The sequence below is a fragment of the Mytilus galloprovincialis genome, chromosome 9 (assembly GCF_965363235.1).
Source record: "Mytilus galloprovincialis chromosome 9, xbMytGall1.hap1.1, whole genome shotgun sequence".
In the NCBI taxonomy this organism is placed as follows: domain Eukaryota; kingdom Metazoa; phylum Mollusca; class Bivalvia; order Mytilida; family Mytilidae; genus Mytilus; species Mytilus galloprovincialis.
Genome location: NC_134846.1, coordinates 1,926,557 through 1,947,786, shown reverse-complemented (window position 1 = coordinate 1,947,786; position 21,230 = coordinate 1,926,557). Strand labels below are relative to the sequence as shown.

The following is a 21,230-nucleotide window of genomic DNA, read 5'->3' as shown; positions in this document are numbered from 1 at the left end:
ACAATCTTAAAAACCATAACTAAAAATTCCAGACATAACCATTACCTAAAATAACTACGACGACAAGACAAACAACAGTTTGAAACAGCAACTTAGATTGCACTGGGGTAAGTAATCAATTCGATGTATGTAGTTGCATACGTCGTGTAGCTCGTAGCAAATAACATATTGGTGATGTCACAGCCAATATTCCATAACGATTAATCAAATCATCAAAAGAAATGTAACCATACATCGCGTTCACTAATTACTTACAAAAACAGTTTTATAAAATGTTTCAATACTGAAAACCAAATAACACAAACTTCAGGTTTATCATCATGTGTGCGTTCTTACATTAAACATCCGTGATAAATGATAAACGGTTGGGGGTAGGAGTAGAGGAAGGGTTGGCACCTTTAAACAAGTTTACCTCGTCACACTATATATGTGAAGGTCTAAACTCTGGAGCCGGTTAAAACCGATAGTTTTTCTCAATTAAGTTGTTCATATTTTCATGTTTTGGCCATCTATAGTCGTCTTTACGATAGGAATTTTTCTCATTGTTGAAGACAGTACGGTATTTATAATTGCTTATATCCCCTTCATTTAAACTTTGGTGTATAGATCTTATTGGCAACTACGCATGTATGCATCATTTCCTTAATTTTTACATATTAATAAATTCCCATTGTCCTATCGGTTAAGGTATCATTCTTCTATCAGATCATTGACTATTGATGTTGTTTTACAGGAGAGTCCTAGTATGAAGGAGGAAAAGGTACCGTAGTAATCTAGTCATTCTGACCATGCCTTTTTCGTGTCGTTTCCATTTTGTACTAAAAATCACCATTCCGTACGCAAAGTTTGCCATTTTGGACAGAAAGTTTTTTTCATTGTGTATTTCTGATCATATCCATTTCGTACTATATGGGTCAAAAGCATATACGATTTCATCAAATTTATTAAATTCATTTTTCCTATTTCGTATTGTCATTTATTATTGTAAATGATTACAAGTGTGTCATGTGTGTACTAGTATCGGTATTTGCCATGATGATTATTTTGTATAACACAAATTTATAGTATAATATAGAAATATCTATTCGACAAGGTTACTATGTTTTTGAAAAGGTTACGATGATCAACAAAAATAAGAATGCTAATAATATAAGATATTTAAAGCTTCCATCATGCAGTACAGCTGTATAAATACCTATAAAAGAGGGACGAAAGATACCAAAGGGACAGTCAAACTCATAAATCTAAAACAAACTGACAACGCCATGGCTAAAAATAAAAAAGACAAACAGAAAAACAATAGTACACACGACACAACATAGAAAACTTAAGAATAAACAACACGAACCCCACCAAAAACTAGGGGTGATCTCAGGTGCTCCGGAAGGGTAAGCAGATCCTGCTCCACATGTGGCACCCGTCGTGTTGCTTAAGTGATTACAAATCCGGTAAATAGTCTAATTCGGTAGGTCATATTCATGAAAGGGAAGGGGATTGTAGTTACGACGTAAGGAACATATCCGATATCATTTGTGAAACGGTTATTCCATAACGGTCAACCAACTCGTGATGGCGTCCGTAAAATTTACGAAGGGATGATTTCAACTTCACCATTTGGAACTCTTGGTTTAATAGCTTCCTTGTGAGCAGCAAACCTCTATCAAGAAAATCATGATAGGAAATGCAAGCACGGGAATATCGTATCAATTGGGAGATATATACCCCGTATACTACTATAAGTAGTTGAATTAATCAGAATATGACAAAAACTGCAAATTAAGTTTTAATTACGCTTTGTAGGCGACAGGATTTCATTCTTAGTTATTTTTTCAACCCTTATAATATGAGTCTCTTAACCAACAAATTTGTATTCATCTAAAAGAAAAATAAAGTCATAACAGTTGCTTCTCAAAAGGGTATGAAAAATTACACACTAGCTGATATTCAGTGAAAAAGAATTCATGAAATTTCATTTTATAGAATACTGTTCACCTGGTAGTCAGTATTTTGGTATTGACATGATTAATAGCAATGATTTAAAAAAAAAAACATTTCAAGATTAGAAACTATTAAAACACATGTATGTACTCCCTCTTGCAAATTGGCATTACAGGTATTAGGTTCTCGGTGGCCATATTGCTTTCAAACTGTTTCAGTTTTGATATGTACGTTTAATAAGTTAAGTCTGATTTGATGTATATAGTCAATATTATTCACCTGATTTAAAAAATACCCATTCTCTCTTTTCAATGTTCATTCCTGCTCTCCTTAAATGTACCCATATACCATTTGTCGGACATCTTTCTCTTGGAATTTCATAATTTACTAGCACTGCTGCAATAGTAGTCTTACCAACATTGTAAGGTCCAACTGAAGTCAATAAAAAATACATAGATGGTTATTTTCTGCTGTTACACTAGAAATGAATATCAACTAATTGCACAACGAAATGAAAAAAATCGACTCAAAAGAGTATTTGTAATTGTTAATTTTCACTGAAATGAAATGAGTTTTGCACATTTATGTCAAACCAACTTATCACAAACCGACTAAGGCAATATTGTACAGTACTTATTAATATGCAATTTTCGCACATAATTCTAAATAGAGAAAAAATCTGCGAGAAAGTACTTGAAAATTACAATTATTGACAATTGTTGATGCTAGATTAGTTTTAATGACAAGGTGTGATTAAAATAAACTGATTGAATCTAATTTGTCGAAAGTTAACATTTCGAGTTCGACGTAATATCGAGTACACCAATGACTTAAATTTAAATCAGTGTTGATTTTGTATACTGTTTTGTAATGATGAAATGTTAGGACATACTTTTAAAATGTACCTTGCCGGGAATGATGGGACGACATCAACTATTTTCTCCTCTTTTTTTTTGTTACTGGTCTTTTCACCAGAGTTTTAGCATGGACTGTCTAATAAACGTACACATTCTAATTTTAAAGATATATTTAGACCTGAATCCAATGGCTTATGGGCCATTAAAAACTACAAATCTCGAAACAAACACAAAATTTTTCTATCGATAAGGTTAATGATGTCACATACCCAAATAAATTCTGTTTTCGTGTGACTGGTAAGATCCTTGGGATACTATATTTTGAAAATCATCCTCCGTTTTCATTCCGAACCTTTCCAAATCATATTCTATCCCTGTATAAATAAAAAAAAATGTCAAAATTATGTAATTACGAATTTACCAGTATCCGAAGTCAGTAGACATGATTCATAAATCTTTTTTTTTATGTATAAATGTGGACAGATTTAGAAGTAATGAAAAGACTGAGGTATTAACTCCCTCAGGTAATGTAGCCTCGCACGAATTAGGTAATTTTGTTTGTCATTTTATTTTAAACGTTTCAACGAATGCTTGCATCCCTTGTTTCATTTGAGCTATCCTGAGCTGTCCTAGGGACACCTGAATTATAAAAGAGGGACGAAAGATACCAAAGGGACAGTCAAACTCATAAATCTAAAACAAACTGACAACTCCATGGCTAAAAATGAAAAAGACAAACAGAAAAACAATAGTACACACGACACAACATAGAAAACTAAAGAATAAACAACACGAACCCCACCAAAAAGTAGGGGTGATCTCAGGTGCTCCGGAAGGGTAAGCAGATCCTGCTCCACATGTGGCACCCGTCGTGTTGCTTATGTGATTACAAATCCGGTAAATAGTATAATTCGGTAGGTCATATTCATGAAAGGGAAGGGGATTGTAGTTACGACGTAAGGAACATATCCGATATCATTTGTGAAACGGTTATTCCATAACGGTCAACCAACTCGTGATGGCGTCCGTAAAATTTACGAAGGGATGATTTCAACTTCCCTATTTGGAACTCTTGGTTTAATAGCTTCCTTGTGAGCAGCAAACCTCTATCAAGAAAATCATGATAGGAAATGCAAGCACGGGAATATCGTATCAATTGGGAGATATATACCCCGTATGCAGGTGCTGCTGGAATGTTGCTACTTAGAAATGGAAAGTTCACAATTGGAAAGCTGAAATCATCTCTTTTGTCGTAAAGTTTTGTTTTCAACCGACCCTCATTGTCAATTTCTAGATGTAAGTCAAGATATGAAGCCGACTTAATTGTATCTGTAGTATCCTTTATCTCTAGTTCGATTGGATAGATGCGTTCCACATAGTCACCAAATTTTGAATTGTTTAGTGAAAGAACATCATCTATATAGCGGAAAGTAGAGTTAAAGGATATTGCTAACTTCTTGTCTTTCTTCCTAAGAAGTTCCTGCATGAAGTCAGCCTCATAATAATAAAGAAACAAGTCGGCGTGTAAAGGGCACAGTTTGTTCCCATTGGAATGCCGACAGTCTGTTGAAAAACACGTCCTCCGAACGTAACAAATATGTTGTCAATCAAGAAATCAAGCATCTTGATAATATCAGTTTCAGAGAATTTTTTGTTTGAATCAGAGTGATTCTTTACAAAGTAGGATTTATGCCTCCCTAAGACAAGATACTTGTATCTACGTTGGCCATTCTTTTTTATGAAGCAAAGTAATACCAACTCTTTCAATTTGTCTTTTAGTTTGGAATGTGGAATACTTGTGTACAGAGTAGAAAAGTCAAATGTTTTAATACTGTTACAAGATGAAAGAGAGTTAGATTGTATGTACTCTAAAAGATCTTTTGAACTTTTAAGTATCCACATCTGATTCACGCCACCTCTAGAATAGGCAGTTTCACAATAACTTGGAAGCCCGTCTTTGATTGCTGATAAAATAGATGTTAATAATTTAGAAAGAGGTTTCGTGGAGCACTTGGAAGACCCAGCAATATACCGTTGTTTGTAAGGACACTTATGTAGTTTAGGTATCCAATACAGTGATGGAAGTAAGTGTTACTCTCACAATTTCATGTAAAATATATGTATTTACTTACGACATCCTTGGTCTCTGCATTTCTACAAAGATTTAGTTCCAAAAATTATATTGCTGTAATTTATAATTTATTTGACCAATAGTCGAGATTTAACTAACAACGCCATGGCATTAAAACCGAAAACAACCAAAAGACAAACAACAGTATACAAAACATAGAAAACTGAGTGAGCAATAGAAAGTCAAACAAAACAAAAACTGAAAATGAGATAAAAAGACAGGTGTGGATAATGTGAACAGGTTTTCATTAAGTGGCAGAGAAAGTAAAGTAAAATCATAATTCAAAAACATTGACAAATAATGCATTTAAGACTTAAAACGTGTATACACACCAGATGGCAATGAAGTACTAGTTTGACCACAATATACAACCAAAGTTGCACAAGATTATCAAAAAGTTTCTGTTTAACTTATAAAGCGAAAATATATATATTCTGGACAATATTACAAATGTAAATAAAATATAGTGTAACCTAACCTACTGTGACCAGAAATAATCAGGAAAATTTCATCTCACTTTTGTTGCTTCAATATCTTGTGAGTAAACAATACAATAATTAACAACCAAAAGTAACCACCTCGAGCTCAAATAGTATAAAAATCGCTTAAACTATATCTAAGTTAGATAATTTATTACTCTCTGAATGAAGATATCGTAACTGAAATTTAAATTTGATACTAAGCTCAATATAGCCCCCTTGAAATATCACTGGTGATATGTTAATCTATGTGATTGTACTTTTTGTAACTCTTTTCAGGATGAATGATTTAAGGGGGTTTAGTTCCCCATGAATTTATCGACAGACCGTCCATCACTTTTAGCTGTCGTCGGTAGAATTGTGAGATATTTCTGTTGTATCAAGTCCTATCAAAGGCTAGCCGACGTAAACTGTAATTTCAAAACGTACGTGGTACGTACACAATTCTTCAAAGCATACATTTTGGAGGTAAAAAACTCATCAATCAGAGCTCCACGAAAAGCCATTTGCATCTGTCTGATGTCATAGCTAATTAATAGAAGATGTTTTTATGACTTTGTTTATGCATCAGAAATTGAATTATTGAAAAAAATGCGTATAGAAAATTCTAGAATTCGAAATGACGGCTTCCATTGTTTACAGCCTCATATATTTAAAATTATACATTTGAGACTTTACAATCAAACCAATACATTTAACTATTTAAGCATCTGGCAATGACTGACGTACAATGAAAACGTGTTATAATGATTGGTGGGCATTGTTGTACTGTTAAATTGAAACAAATCATGTTGCTTCCTTTGTATGCATCATTTAGTCGGGTCGTACATTTAGTTACAGTTTACAAAACGTGTTATCGTGTTAAGCTCTTCCTATATGACACAGTAGTCTTTAAATGCAAGTTCAGTAATATTAAACCGTGTTCCATTTCCCTTACTATTCTTGAAACCGAAAGACAGATATATTCATATAACCGTATTCTATTCCATACACTGTGTTTATTTTTATTTTCAAATATTTACCCATTTACTTCAAATCTTAAAACTATCTATATCATACGCAAATTTTCATTTTCTGAACTTCCGTATAATACTTGTACTTCCTGAGGAAAATTTCTTTGAATGTATTATGAGAGTGAAATGCGCATACGTCGAGTTGAAAATATGTCCGTACTTAATCTGAATTAACCTACTTACTTTTAAGTATTCAAAAACATCTGTATTTTGTCCCTTTGCTGCTATTTCAACTGGTGTTATCCCCTGAGGTTATAAACATTATTGTTTTACTTCACAGCTTGTAACAAGGTTTAGAATATTTAAAGCTGTACTCAATTGAAACTTATCAATCACAAATCACCATTCGTTTGATGTGTTTGTGCTTCTAATTTTGCCATTTGCTAAGGGACTCTCCTTGTTGAATTTTCCTTGGAGTTTTTTTGTTACGCTATCACTAACTCATTTCTGATTTAGGCATTGGTATAATCATATTTTAAGGTAAACACCATAAAGAAAGTATGATAAATCGGATTTGCTTATTTGTCAATAGCCATTGATTGATGAATGTGTTCAATGACTTAATTTCTGAGAAATTACAATAGATTTTTATTGTTTTTATATGCGATTATCTGCAGTGATCGCATATTCATTGTTTTAAACTTATTTTTTCTTCGTAAAAATACAAATTCATGATTGAAATATATTTCTAACGCTTTACACTTTCTCTTTGTTTTGTGGTAAGCTTCCCATTTTTTTTTTTTTGGTGATCTGAGCACTATTAAAAAGAAAAACGATTGAGATCTGAAAAAATCAAATAGTTAATTTTTCATCCATGTTCATTTGCCTTTTCATATTAAGAAAGAAAAACTCATTTATGTATAACCTTCATCTCATTTTATTCTTATGTCAGTCATGAAATGTATAAATCTAAACAATAACATACATTATAATATAGTGAAACCAAATCTGATCAAAAAGTGATGATTGGTAAAATTAATTGCTATGGTAACGCAACCTGCATAGCGTTAGCATGACACCGATATTTTTTTTATTAAGATTTGATATTTGAAACTAATGCGAAAGGATCTTACGTCTTTGTCTTTAATATTTACACTAGCTCCATTGTCGACCAACATTTTTGACATCTCGACCGATTTAACCCAGTAACCAGCCATATGTAAGGCAGTACATCCCTAAAATAATGTACAAATTAAAAGAAACAGTACTGCAGGTAGTTACTTTTTCAAATGTCAAGATGATTTGTAAGTGTCCTTTCCCTACAAACAAATCTTATATCTCAAGTGTTGCCTCATGTATGATATATCTGCATGATTAGTAAGTTTAATAGAACATGTTCAATACTGAATAATTACATTAGATGTATGTTTCCGTTGTTGTCCATTCGTTTTTTATGTGTTTTGTCATTTGATTTCGCCATGTGATAAGAGACTTTCCGATGGAATTTTCCTCGGAGTTCAGTATTTTTGTGATTTTACTTTTTTCATTATAATACGTTATTTTGATTGGCTACACTACAATCTCGCGTTATTCCTTAATCAACTTCATTACACAATAAAATTTATCATTCATGATGCCACGAGGTCCCACAATGAAGTGAACAGGTTTAATTTAAATAAAAACTTAATAAAAATCTGGTTTTTATGATCTTAGCTACAAAAATGTAATAATAAGTATTGAATGCAACTGGGTTTTTTTTTTTAACTACAAATGGTTGTAAAAACGTTGACCGTGTGCATATTTTTAGAATGAACGTTGGTCAACGCTGTCATGAAGTTACAAAAAGAAGCATTCAATTCTTAAATAAAACGCATTTATCAAAAAAAATCCGTAAAACGTTTTACACTAGTTTTTACACGTACGTTTTACGGATTAATTTATACAGACGTTTTACGGAAGTAACCGTAACATCCGTTATACATCCGTAAAACGTAAAACGGATGTATTACTGACGTTTATTACCACATCCATGAAACGTCCGTAGCTATTTTACCTGTGTATGTGTTGTGTGTTGTGTATTATTATTTGTCTGTCTTTTTTGTTTAGCCATGGCGTTGTCAGTTTATTTCCGACCATTGAGTTTGACGGTACCTCTGGTATCATTCGCCTGTCTTCTATTTGTTGTTTGCTTTTTTTTTTTACTTTTTCGTTGTAGTGCTAAACTTTTTGTGCTATATTATTGTATTCTGTCTGGCAAATTATAGAAATTACTCTGCTTTATTGGTCAACCGGACAAACGGACATATCAAAATAGGTGATAAAATAAGAATAGAAATACATGTCTCGTTTTGTATCACGATGGAATGACATCGTCAGTAAATCTTTATTACCTGTTGTATTTCATATTAATTTTCTACAATACCATTTATATAGACACATAGTACTCAGTTAAGCAATGTTTGTAAATAGCTGTATTTACCAGTTGCAGTTCATAAATCTAATTTCGAAAGGAAGCATTCGTAAATCTATCAAATTCATAAATCTATTAAATTCTTTTAATATCTGATCAACTCAAAATCAACTCACAAATATGTTAACAGCATTAATGGCAGTGCCTCTATTTATCAATGCCTTTGAAGCTTCTATCCGACCTTTGTGCACGGACAAATGAAGAGGTGTTCTTCCCTATAACAGGCAATGAAATATAGTAAAAACGTAGCAAACACTGAATGGTTGGCTTGCACAGACCAAATTTTACGTAATAGACAATAGTATAAGAATGACGGAATCTTAAAACATCGAAATACGTTGAGGTGCACAACTGCAATGATCTTCTTAAATGATTCAGGAAAGCTGTATCAGTTTTTGATTACACAACATTCGATATGGGAAGTTGATTACACAAACGATCATGTAAACCTTGATTATCACACCAATGTGAACGTGATCGAATCTGATTGAAACTATATTATTATAGATTAAATAAACATCTTTCTGCATACAATAAACAATATATTTCAGCACGAAACAGATAAGAAAATTGAGAATGGAAATATGGAATATGTCAAAGAGACAACAACAAAGAGAAGATACAGTCGAAAGCCACCAATGGGTCTAAATCTGGATTGACCATCAACATCAGCAATGTTCAAAGCTAAATATCTGAAAGCCAAGGATGTATAAGAACCGAAACAGTTGAATATCAACATATGTAGCAAGGACCTGCAAATGATAACATAATTCATACTTAATTATTTAGTATCAGCATTTGCTTAAATTAAATTAATCAGTTTCAGAATCAAATACTCATATGTTTGGTATCTATATCATTCAAAAATAGACTTTGATAGATAGTTGTCTCATCTCTTTATTCTATATCATTTACAATACAAATGGTCTCAAATATGTTTTGTTTTTAGAATATGTATTTGTTAAATGAGGGAAAAACCAGGTTCCACTTCGACAATAACCATAAAGAATCAGCATAGTAATAAATGGGGAATGTGTCAATTGGATTCATATCCACGCTTACATATCATATCATATAAAGTTATAAAGGTTCATAACTGACGAACAATGAAAGTGACGCTACCCAAATTTATAATTGATCTGAGTTTTTGGTAATAAGCATTATGTATAAGTCTTATACAATTTGGTTGAGGCTAACTTTAGAGAGAGAATAGAGAAAGGAACAAATTCAGAATTTTTCATTTATAAAAGGCATTACTCTAGAACGTTAAAAGTGATACCACCAACACTAAACACTGATCTAAATTGTGCGGTAATAAGCATTGTTTATACATTTCATAACCTTTAGTTGATGCCAACTAAAGTTAGAAATGGAAACGAAATATTAATAATTCTTTTTATGTTAATAGAGGAGCATAATTAATGGACATTAAAAGTGACGCAACCCAACTTCAACTTGTGTATCAGTTTCATATCAGTTATCATAACATTTGGTTTTGGCAAACTAAAGTTAGAGAACGGAAACCAACTTTTGGACATATGGGGGCATAATAACAGTTCACATTATCATTATGTACTGAGCGTATTGCTATGTGTTTTTTATTCTATATTAACTAAAGGTATAGTAGCTTTTTTAGATCTCACTTAACATGTTCAACACCGCCGTATTTTAAAAGTTAGATATGTGTGGCATTTGTTAAGTCTTGTATGTTTTTTAAATTTATTTAACTTATATGTTTCGGAGTTAAATGAGATGTCTCTTTTCACTAAACTAGTACATATTTGTGTTCATGGGTCATCTAAATCATGCCTCGGTGCGGGATTTTCTCACTGTGTTGAAGACAAATTATTCTGCCCTGGTATGTTTTCTGCTTATTTGTCGATTTGTTGTGTCTTATAAAATTTTCTGACGACAGACACACAAATCAATGAATGTGTTTATAGATATATGTTTTTGTGTTCTGTTAAACTGTTCCTTTTAAAATTGTTATACGATGATGACTGATGTACCAATATTTTGACTATTTTATTTATTGTGTCTGTTTAGTTAACGCATCAATGTAAATATAACGGAATTTGTCATCAAAGTGAGAGGGTAAGCGCTATAGAACCAGGTTTGGTCCACCATTTTCTACATTTTGAAAATGCCTATACCAAGTCAGGAATATGACAGTTCTTGTCCATTCGTTTTTGATGCGTTTTGTTATTTGATTTTGCTATGTGATTATGGACTTTCCGAATTGATTTTCCTTTAAGTTCAGTATTTTTGTGATTTTACTTTTTGACACATTCTCCATTTCCATTCTCAATTCTATTTCGATATATTTGTCATCTTATTGTACTATCTATACCCTGTTGTTGCGACAGTTCATGTCTGCTTCATTATCTGCTAGGTAGTTTATAATCTCTATATTACCGTTGTTTGCTGCACAGTGTAGTGCCGTAAAACTCTTTAAGAAAAATTATTAGTTCATGTACAAATATTTACATACATGTGACATATTGATTTACTAAATTGTATTTGTATCTTATCTGGCATACTTTAAAAAAAAATTGGAGAATGGAATGGCCTTTAAGTAAAAACAAGAGTTTGGTATGAATCTGGCTTTCATTATTATCAAATTCGTTTGTAGTTTGGGAAAATATCGAATGACTTCTAATAAAAATTATTTTCACATTTTGTAGAACAATTTCATGTTCTACATGTTTTATGCAAAATCAAAATCAATTGTTCTTTCGAATTGTTTATGAAAATCATTGAAAATACACAAATACTGAAGCTGTATACATATTCTATGAACTATAAGATAACGACATCATTTAAATCGCCCTTGACTTGAGTCATCAGTTACAATTTAGACCATAAGTTATGTGGGTCAACATTTAAGAATCATATGAATATATTTACCCCAAATGTGTCCTTATAATTTATATCAGCTCCATGCCGAACTAACTTTTTCACTTTTTCTAAATCCCCTTCTTCTGCTGCCTTTAATAGTTTCTGCAATTATATTGATTTAAGAAAAAAACAATATTAGAAAAGAGAAGGTTGCACATTTTTAAAGCGACAAGGACAGGTGTACTTGGTACATACGAATTATAATATTGGCGGGACCAAAAACGCCATGTTATCTTCGAAATAGAGATGGATCCAGGACAACTGGAGTCTAAAAGAATCACAGTAATGTATCTCTATGAAAACTGTGATCTTTGGATTTGAGGATTTGAGAATTTTCTACCAATTAAGACACAATGTGATTTATCCATGGAGTTAAACATGTTATACAGAGTGTCATTGAAACCTGTAGTTTTATGCTCAAATGTTTAACCGTTGACTAGATTTAGTTGAGTCAAATTGACAAATTGACTCTATGATACGTGAATTGAACAGCAGTACAGTCAGCAGCTAAATTAACAGATGATGTTTATTTACGATGTCTAAAGAAGAACAGATGACATGTAGAAAAACAATAATCATGTCATTTGCCAAAAAACCGCAGTATCCATCAAAAATAGTAGTTTGAAATTATGATTACTAACATGTTTTGTTGTTGTATTTTATATCCAGTATTATTCCGATCTGAAAGCCATGCATTGCATTTCGAATTTTAAGTTATGTCAGATTGCAAATCTTCAACAGTTTATATCTTATAAAATTAGGGAATTTGATTGGAGGAATAAAATGAATTCCAGTATATCTTAATACATATTTTGTTTTATATATATGCAACTTAAATATGATTTCTTTCACAGTCAATTGACATCTATCCAATTATTTTTTTGGGAAATTATTTTGTCTTTCTTAGACAGCAGAAAATAATGTGCACATATTCTTCAGTACGTCATTTTATATGTTTGTCTTGCTTTGTATTTTATTTCAGAGACTCTAATTTTTTTCCATATGTTTTTGTCTGATTCTCTGGTACATGTATTTTGTTATTGTCCCTTTGGTTTCTTTTGTTGCTTACTTTTATTTATAGTCTATATGAAGAACAGTTGTATAAATCTTTTCATGTGGGCGGAATCTAAATTCAACTTGGAAGTCATTTCCTGATAAAAAAAAATGGCATGGGTTTCATTTACCTCGTTTCTTTTCTGTTCTCTTTGCATTTTTTATCTTTTTACTCTGAAATACATGAAATGCTTTTGGTTTATTTCCAATGTATGCTACTTAAACAACATATCCTAATATCTGGATTCTATTTTGAGAAACATAAACATTAAAGATGATATTATAATCCTCTGTTGCCTGATAAGTGTAAAATTAAAATATCTTCTACACAATTATTCACGCACAACTAATGATGAAAATAAAATGACTTGCAGAAAATACATGATGTAATATCTTTAAAAATACTTAATAAACTTATCCACTTTATATTTTTCCTTTTACTCCTTAAACATTTAAATACCGGTATACATTTGTCTTTTTCTTTCCTAAACATTCAAACTTATTATACTATACATCAGTGAAATAAAGAATGTAATACGTAAAATTCAAACCAAAATTATTACTGTGGATTCATTTATTTTCGTTGGTACCAGTTTTCGTGGATTCAGGAAAACTTACACTTTCGTCGATATTTAATTTCGTGGTTTTGCCAAAAGTGCGTATACAACCCAATGGAAAATTTGCATTTCGATGAACATTTAAATTCGTGGTAAACTTGTACCCACGAAACCCACGAAAATTGGTATCCAACGAAAATTAATGAATCCACAGTATCACGTATAAAAGATTGGTTTCACGGGTGTATAGGTATCAATTGGTTTGCATTATTTAATCTTATTACTCTAATTATTGATTTAATTTGATAATATTTATTTATTTTATATGCATCTGGTAAAAAAAATGGTTAATAATATACAAATATTGTCGTAAAATAATGATATACTTCTGCAACATGATTTCTGTTTATTCAATACTTTGCGTGACTTATCATATCTGTAATATAATATTTACCTCTAATCATTTACGATGCATATATGTGTATTTCATTCGTGTTAAATGCGAGAACGTTAATTCTATTGCACTCACACTGAATTGATTCAATCAAAAATTGCAAATACTTTATAAACAGATTTGAAAGGCGTGTCATTGAGTGTGTTGAATTTCAAACTATGAATTAAACGGTTCCATCTGTATAAAAGGTATTTAAACGCAGATATGCATTGTGTGCTTTTCTGCTTTCGATCGATTTATAATGCAAAGTACATGGACATCTCTGAGCAAATATACAAAATAAAAGCTTTCCAACTCATATAGTAATAAATGCATTACTGTGGATTTATTTATTTCCGTGGGTACTAATTTTCGTGGTATGAGGAAAACTTGCAAATTCGTGCATATTTGATTTCGTGGTTTTGACAAAGTCTGTATATATTCCTTAAGAAAATTTGTAATTCGTTGAACTTTTAAATTTGTGGTTCCCCTATACTTACGAAATCCACGAAAATTGATATCCAACGAATAATAATGAATCCACAGTATTTAATCTTAAGATGAAATGAATCTGTCTTGTTTATAAATATGCATCCATTAAGAATCTATAAATGTTATATATTTGTTATCATAGTAGTGTACTATTCTAACTTCGATCAATTATCATGTCTATATTTACTTTGAATCATTATTTTTTTCTCTATAGTTGGTTAATAATAACTTTTAACGAAAATCAATCCAAACCTTGTATCGTCATTGTTGTTAGTAATTGATCTTATTATAATGTGATAAAATATGTAAATATATAATTCTCCTACATAATGATAACTTAATCACTTCAAATTTTTGAGAGTTCACAGTGTTTTAAGGAAATAAACAGAATCAATGTACGACATATTGCTTTTCATGGTTCCTTTTGAAGTAGGATATATTTTATTTAAATTACTGTGAAAAGCAGACATATTCAAAATTTAGTGCATGAAATACAATTCATTACATACTTTATATTATATAACACACTATGATATTTGGACCAGGCTAGGATATATTTAAGACTATGAAACAAAAGTATCATATCCTGAACGTTATCAGGATGCTTCTTTAGTCCTATTGGTGTTGTTGTTCTATGGTCATGTTTGTATGCATGTCCTCCATATTGATTATGCGGGTTGCCTATCTGCCATTTTTTCCCGCATATTTGTTTGGCTTAGAGTGAGTAAGATTATAACACAATGTTGACTGTTGTGCCTTAATATATGACATTTTTTATCTATTATGTCTGTTTGTTTTCTTCACACATTGTTGTCAATATAATGAAACTATTTTCGACTGCAATAAAATAATAGGTCTATCTCGCTAACAAAACAGTTGTGATCCACGATTTACTAAATAAGGAAATGCCCATACCAAGCCAGGAATATAACAGTTGTTTTTCATACGTTTTATGTGTTTGGGGTTTTTATTTTGCCATTCTGCATTTTTGTAATTTTACTTTTTAATTAGTTTTTAGATATATGCATGTCTCTTCTCTCTTCAACAACATAATACTTGTTTCATTTACTATTGAAATAATATCACATTGATTATAACGATCGAAAATAAAATAATCCATATGAAAAATATGATAATCAAAATACAAAAACCAGTTATCCATTATGTTATTGAACTCTAACGTATGGGATAAAAAAAATTATCATATACTTATGATAAATAACATATGATTTTTACTGTACGATAATAGCATTAAATTAACGTAAATTTCATATTTTTCGGATTGGTGCTTAGCGGGCTGATATGAAAAGTTTATGACATGTCACATGCTTAGATTGTTATCACATACCTTTCCGTAACGTTATCGCATGGCATTCCGGTGATATTCGGCAAATTCCGGAAAATACACATGAATGCTACGTTTTCAGTGAAAATCATTACGAAGTAGTATACAAAACAATTATTTGAATACTGAAAAGTATGATTGTGTATAATAATAAAAAAATATATATATTAATTATTAAAATGCATTTTTAAAAGTTTCAAACATAATTTAGAAAGTTACTTTAAAAACAGCTGACTTTTCCTAACAGTGTTCATTATGTATATTGATGAATTATTTATTTCGTTGATTCGTCCATATTAAAATATTTTCTTCTCTATCGAGGCATATGCTAAAAAGATATCATATCGAATGTACTAAATCCGGGTTCCGACGTCCGTGAACTTTTCAATCTTTGAACTTCTATTTTGGAACCACGTAAAAGGATCAATATATGAATCTGTTATTCTTCTCCATTGTTGAAGCATATGATAAAAAGATCATAACATGTCATTTTTCATATCGCATGTATTATCAGCCCTCGGTCAATATCAGCCCTTGAGCCATGCGGCTCTTGGGCTGATATTGAACCTAGGGCTGATAATACATGCGATATGAAAAATGCCATGTAATAATCTGATAATATTTTTCTATTGCATTTCAAATTTTACATTAACAAAGAAATCGTGCATGCATATCCTTGCAGCATAATCATGTCCATTGCCACCATATTATTTTCATGTATTTTCAAAAACTGATTTACTGTTAATCTTTATTTTACCCGATTGATAAGTCCAATAGGGTAGGTGCATTTACGACTTACCGAATAATCCTATGCATGTACAATTTTTCCAACAGACAATACTAGAAATTAAAAGAAAAGTTTATTAATTTCATGCTTTCGATGTGCCTTTCATGATTTATCAGGAATGCTTAACAACAAATATAAGTCAAGGATGTATCAGACTTAAACATGCTTTCGAAATGATCTTTATCATTAAGGAATCGCAAATAGCCAATTTTGATCTAATGTTTTTATAAATTGCCGTGTATAAGAAAAACAGTTGATTTCAAATTGTCAAACAATTACTAAGATAGTTAATCAATGATCAGGTAAACTGTGACTATCAGACATAAATGGTTCGTACCTACGTATAGTCACCTCGTTTCTTCCATGTATCCATTATTGTCAACATTGTTCTCATCAATGGTAAGTTTGTGAAGTTTTCAGTATGATATTTATAGATTGTTACATGCCCTTTTCCATATCGGTCCTGGTATCATCCCGCGACTCACATATTAGCCACAGGGAATAATTAGTTATCAAAGGTACTGGGATTATAATTTAGTACGCCAGACGCGCGTTTCGTCTATATAAGACTCATAAGTGACGCTCATATCAAAATATTTATAACGCCAAACGAATAGAAAGTTGAAGAGCATTGAGGATCCAAAATTTCAAAAAATTGCGCCAAATACGTCTTAGGCAATACATGCCTTGGATTAGAAAATCTTTAGTTTTCGAATGAAATCAGACCGACGGAAACGAACATGTTATCAACTATTTATCACAAATTATAGAAATGTTTAAAGAAGTAGCAAAACATTATAATTCTGTCCAGAATGATCATGCATTTGTGTCCTCTATTAAAATAACTTTAGTACAACAAAGCTCCAAACTGTTAAGTTTTATAGTCCTTTAATATTATTATGTAAATGTCGAATAATCGTTTGGTATTAGTGTTAATTATTTCTTAAAATTCTTATAATTCAAGAGAAGATATACAGACAACAACTATTTGTAAAACTTTGAAAAAATGCTTTTGTTGTAATATTTGTTATTAGTTTTTTAATAATATATTTTCCTGATTCCTAATATTTTCTTTTATCCAACTTTGTTGTGTTTTACAAACAAATAAACAGCATTCTGTTATATTTTCCGAAATTTGCTAAATGACGTCGAAATGTCATGCAATAACGTTACAACAAAGCATGCGATAATAACCGGAAGCAGTTGATATGAAACGGGAGTAGTTGATATATACTGGAAGCAGTTGAAAACAAAAGTAATATCAGAAGGCTACGAAAATTCTTCAAATTTAATGAATAATTTTATGCAGAAATAAGTGTTATCATTGGTTACAATTATACCATTATTTTCTATAAGTATATGATAAAATAGAGATTAATACATGGCCTTTTCCATATCGGCCCAGGTATCATCCCGAGACCCTCATTTTAGCCCGAGACGTAGCTGCATTATTTATTCTTATCAAGTACATTTCTATTTCCCTTAAAAAGAATACTGTTGTGTTGTAGCAGCCTTGATAACCTTACTTTTATTCCCTTTTGTAATATGTTTATTTAATCCTTGTCATATAAGAATGGCTTTTAAAAATAAACGATGCATGTGGTATAACATTTGTGTGTTCCATAGAAATATATGAATATGAAAAGTCAAATGATTAATGCAATTATACTAATTTTATCTAGCGTAAAAATAAAATATAATCATTTTGAAAAGAATAAGACATAAGTCAATACTGAAAGTATGCCACTAGCGTACTTGATTTACACTACATGCATTCGTCTATCTTGCAGTATAACAACTAAAAAACATAGGTAAAGGCAGATGTAAATTAGTTCATGAAATGTGCCTGTATGATACTATTAGCAGGATTGTACGTGTCTGCCCTCAGCTGGTATACAATAATAAGTGGTTAATTGTATGAAAGTACAATTTCATAAAAACTCTTACTTCTTCTAATCTATTTGTGTATCTTAACTGCATTATTTATCATCATAGAATATAGATCATGACTTTACCCGGAAATATTACAAGCAGCTTATTTGTATAAAAAAATAGATGATGAATTGCATTATTCCAACTGTTTAAACAAAGCCAAACATTTCTGTTTTAGAGATTTTTTTCAACTTGCCCATTTAAGTGGAGATAACTCTTACAGTTAAAATATCATACTGGATTGATAGTGAAATTTTTATTTTTTACTTGTAGAAAGACAAAAATGTTCGGTGAAACCATGTTTTCCTTTATATGTTCTTAAAGCCTATTATAGTACCTATCTTCTCAAACTTTCATCTCAATGATTTCTTTTTATTCCCACAAAATGTGTTTGATCATAAATAATCTATACAAATTTGGGCAATTTTGCGCAACTTGTTGGTTGAAAATAGCACAGCAACCAATACTTATATCATTTATTTGAAGAAAAAATAAACATTGAAAGATCTTCATTTTGGAAAAAATAAGTATGAAAAAAATTATCTGAGGTAATATATACCGAGGGTCCACCTTAATACATCTTTATTTCACCATATTCTACATATGACAACGCCTCTACCAAGTTAAAAACATGGCAGTTGTTTTCCTTTCGTTTGATGTGTTTGGGCTTTTGATTTTGCCATATGATTACGGAATTTCCGTTTTGTATTTTCCTCGGCGTTCGGTAATTTTGTTATTTAACTTTTTATTCTTTCTATTAAATGCAATACAAGAATGATATTCTTTTAGAATGATTATATATAATTAAAAGAACAGCTAGGTATTGCCATTCAAATGCCATAAACATTAAGTTAAGTGTCAAGAGTCCCTCATTGTAAAATTTACAAACAAAAACAAACACGCACATTGTATCACTAATAATAACAGAAATTAAAAAGTTAAACCATATGTTAGGTACTGACTTGGAAAGTGACACAAAGTCGGCAAATTGAAAACACAATTAAAATTATAAAATCTATATTTAAATGCAACCATTTGTACTTACGTCGATGAATCAAAATACTTTTATAGTCCGTTTTATTTCCTCCTTGACCGTAATTACATTTTCTGTAAATAACATGCCCACACACTTAATGGAACATGATACAAAGCGAAATGAAATAGTTCCATACACCCAGCTTAACATCTAACTTTAGTTTTTATCAACATCAAAAGTTCAAAATGCAGGAAGCTACAAGTCTCTGTATATACAATTCGAACGATGTGAGTTTTTGCTATAATCATGATCATGAAATAAACGGTTCACCTACTTAGCTAAATATAGACAGTGAGTGGGTATTATTGCATTGTTAGTAATCAATGATTGACAACGTAATACTAATAATATGAATATACTTCGAAATGGACATATCTAAGTAAAGAATACGTAAATATATGAATGTTTGAGATATTATCATTAAAAACACTTATTCCGAATATAGTAGCAGTCAGAAAGTCAAACTTTTGATTCCTAGAAAATGTTGTTAAACATCTAAACAACAATTTAAAAATTGTTAATAGAGTTTTTTTCTGACGTTTTATCAATCATTCAGCAGTGGCGGATCCAGAACTTTTCATAAGGGGGGCCCTCTGACTGACCTACGGGGGGGGGGGGCGTTCCAGTCATGCACCAGTGATTTTCTATATAATCAACCAAATTTTTCCCACGAAAGGGGGAGCCCGAGCCCTCAACCCCCCCCCCCCCACCCCCCCACCCCCCACCCCTGGATCCGCCTTTGTTCAGTTAAGGTGTTATAGCTTCATATTTAATACTGAAAACAGGAAATTAATGAATACTTCGTAAATCCTAAGTGCTTAGAAGTCTCAATCATAATAGGCATTTGTGTACTTTCGTTTAGTTAAAAAAACAGTGTAGAAATTGTACATTGGATTATCTGTACTTTAATAAGGGGTCTACAGGTTAAGGTAGACAATAATGTGAAAGAATATTCTCCGCTTCCGAATAGAATGGTTTAGTGAAAAAAAAGAAGAAAAAAAACAAGCCGAGGTATTTTTCAGATATAAAGTGAAATCAGATACAATTGAGAATTAAAACGAGGAATGTGTCAAAGAGACAAAACCCCGACAAAAGAGCAGAAAACAGCCGAAGGCTACCAATGGGTCATCAACACAGTGCCAAAACACAATGTAAATGAACCAAAATTACAAAAAACAATACAAAACTAACAAAAGCTACAGGTTCCTGACTTAGGACGGCGGGGTAAAACATGGTTTGTTATATCTTAACTCTCCCCTATACATGCTATACCTTAAGTAAAAGTGGAATAAAAAAAAACAGCAGACAGCAATATGCACAGTAAATCTCAGTTTCAAGATATCTGAGTCCGATGTTAGATAAGGTAACAGAATAAACGTAGATAAATGACAATGCTTTATAAATTAGCAAAGGACTACTAGAAGTTACCAACATGCCAGCTACTTGCCTCAATTACACTTACTGAAAGAGTATGTCTTCATCATACGAAAATCAAGCACAAACCATCCATGAATTTGAGGTACACAGCTACTTTATGAAAAAATTGATTAAATATTTGCAGAATATTATTTTCTCATCAAATTTCATTATTCGAAGAGGGACGAAAGATACCAAAGGGACAGTCAAACTCATAAATCCAAAACAAAATGACAACGCCATGGCTAAAAATGAAAAAGACAAACAGAAAAACAATAGTACATATGACACAACATAGAAAACTAAAGAATAAACAACACGAACCCCACCAAAAACTAGGGGTGATCTCAGGTGCTCCGGAAGGGTAAGCAGATCCTGCTCCACATGTGGCACCCGTCGTGTTGCTTATATGATTACAAATCCGGTAAAAAGTCTAATTCGGTAGGTCACATT

The 21,230-nt window shown here is 31.5% G+C and overlaps 1 protein-coding gene across 2 annotated transcripts; it reads right to left on the bottom strand.

Moving 5' to 3' along the window:
• Positions 1-2,130: 2,130 nt before the first annotated feature.
• LOC143044220 (uncharacterized) lies at positions 2,131-19,602 on the bottom strand. 2 transcript variants are annotated; one of them, XM_076216145.1, is made up of 10 exons: positions 19,371-19,602; positions 12,911-12,953; positions 11,736-11,828; positions 11,179-11,277; positions 8,945-9,043; positions 7,492-7,593; positions 6,602-6,664; positions 4,928-4,949; positions 3,065-3,169; positions 2,137-2,370 (listed from the first exon to the last, which is right to left on the bottom strand). In XM_076216145.1, the coding sequence occupies exons 2-10, from the start codon at positions 12,935-12,937 to the stop codon at positions 2,210-2,212; spliced, it is 771 nt and encodes a 256-aa protein (XP_076072260.1). In that variant the 5' UTR covers positions 12,938-12,953; positions 19,371-19,602; the 3' UTR covers positions 2,137-2,209. The 2 variants fall into 2 exon arrangements, with proteins under 2 accessions (XP_076072261.1, XP_076072260.1); XM_076216146.1 differs by lacking the exon at positions 7,492-7,593 and having other exon boundaries at positions 2,131-2,370.
• Between the last annotated feature and the right edge of the window lie 1,628 nt (positions 19,603-21,230).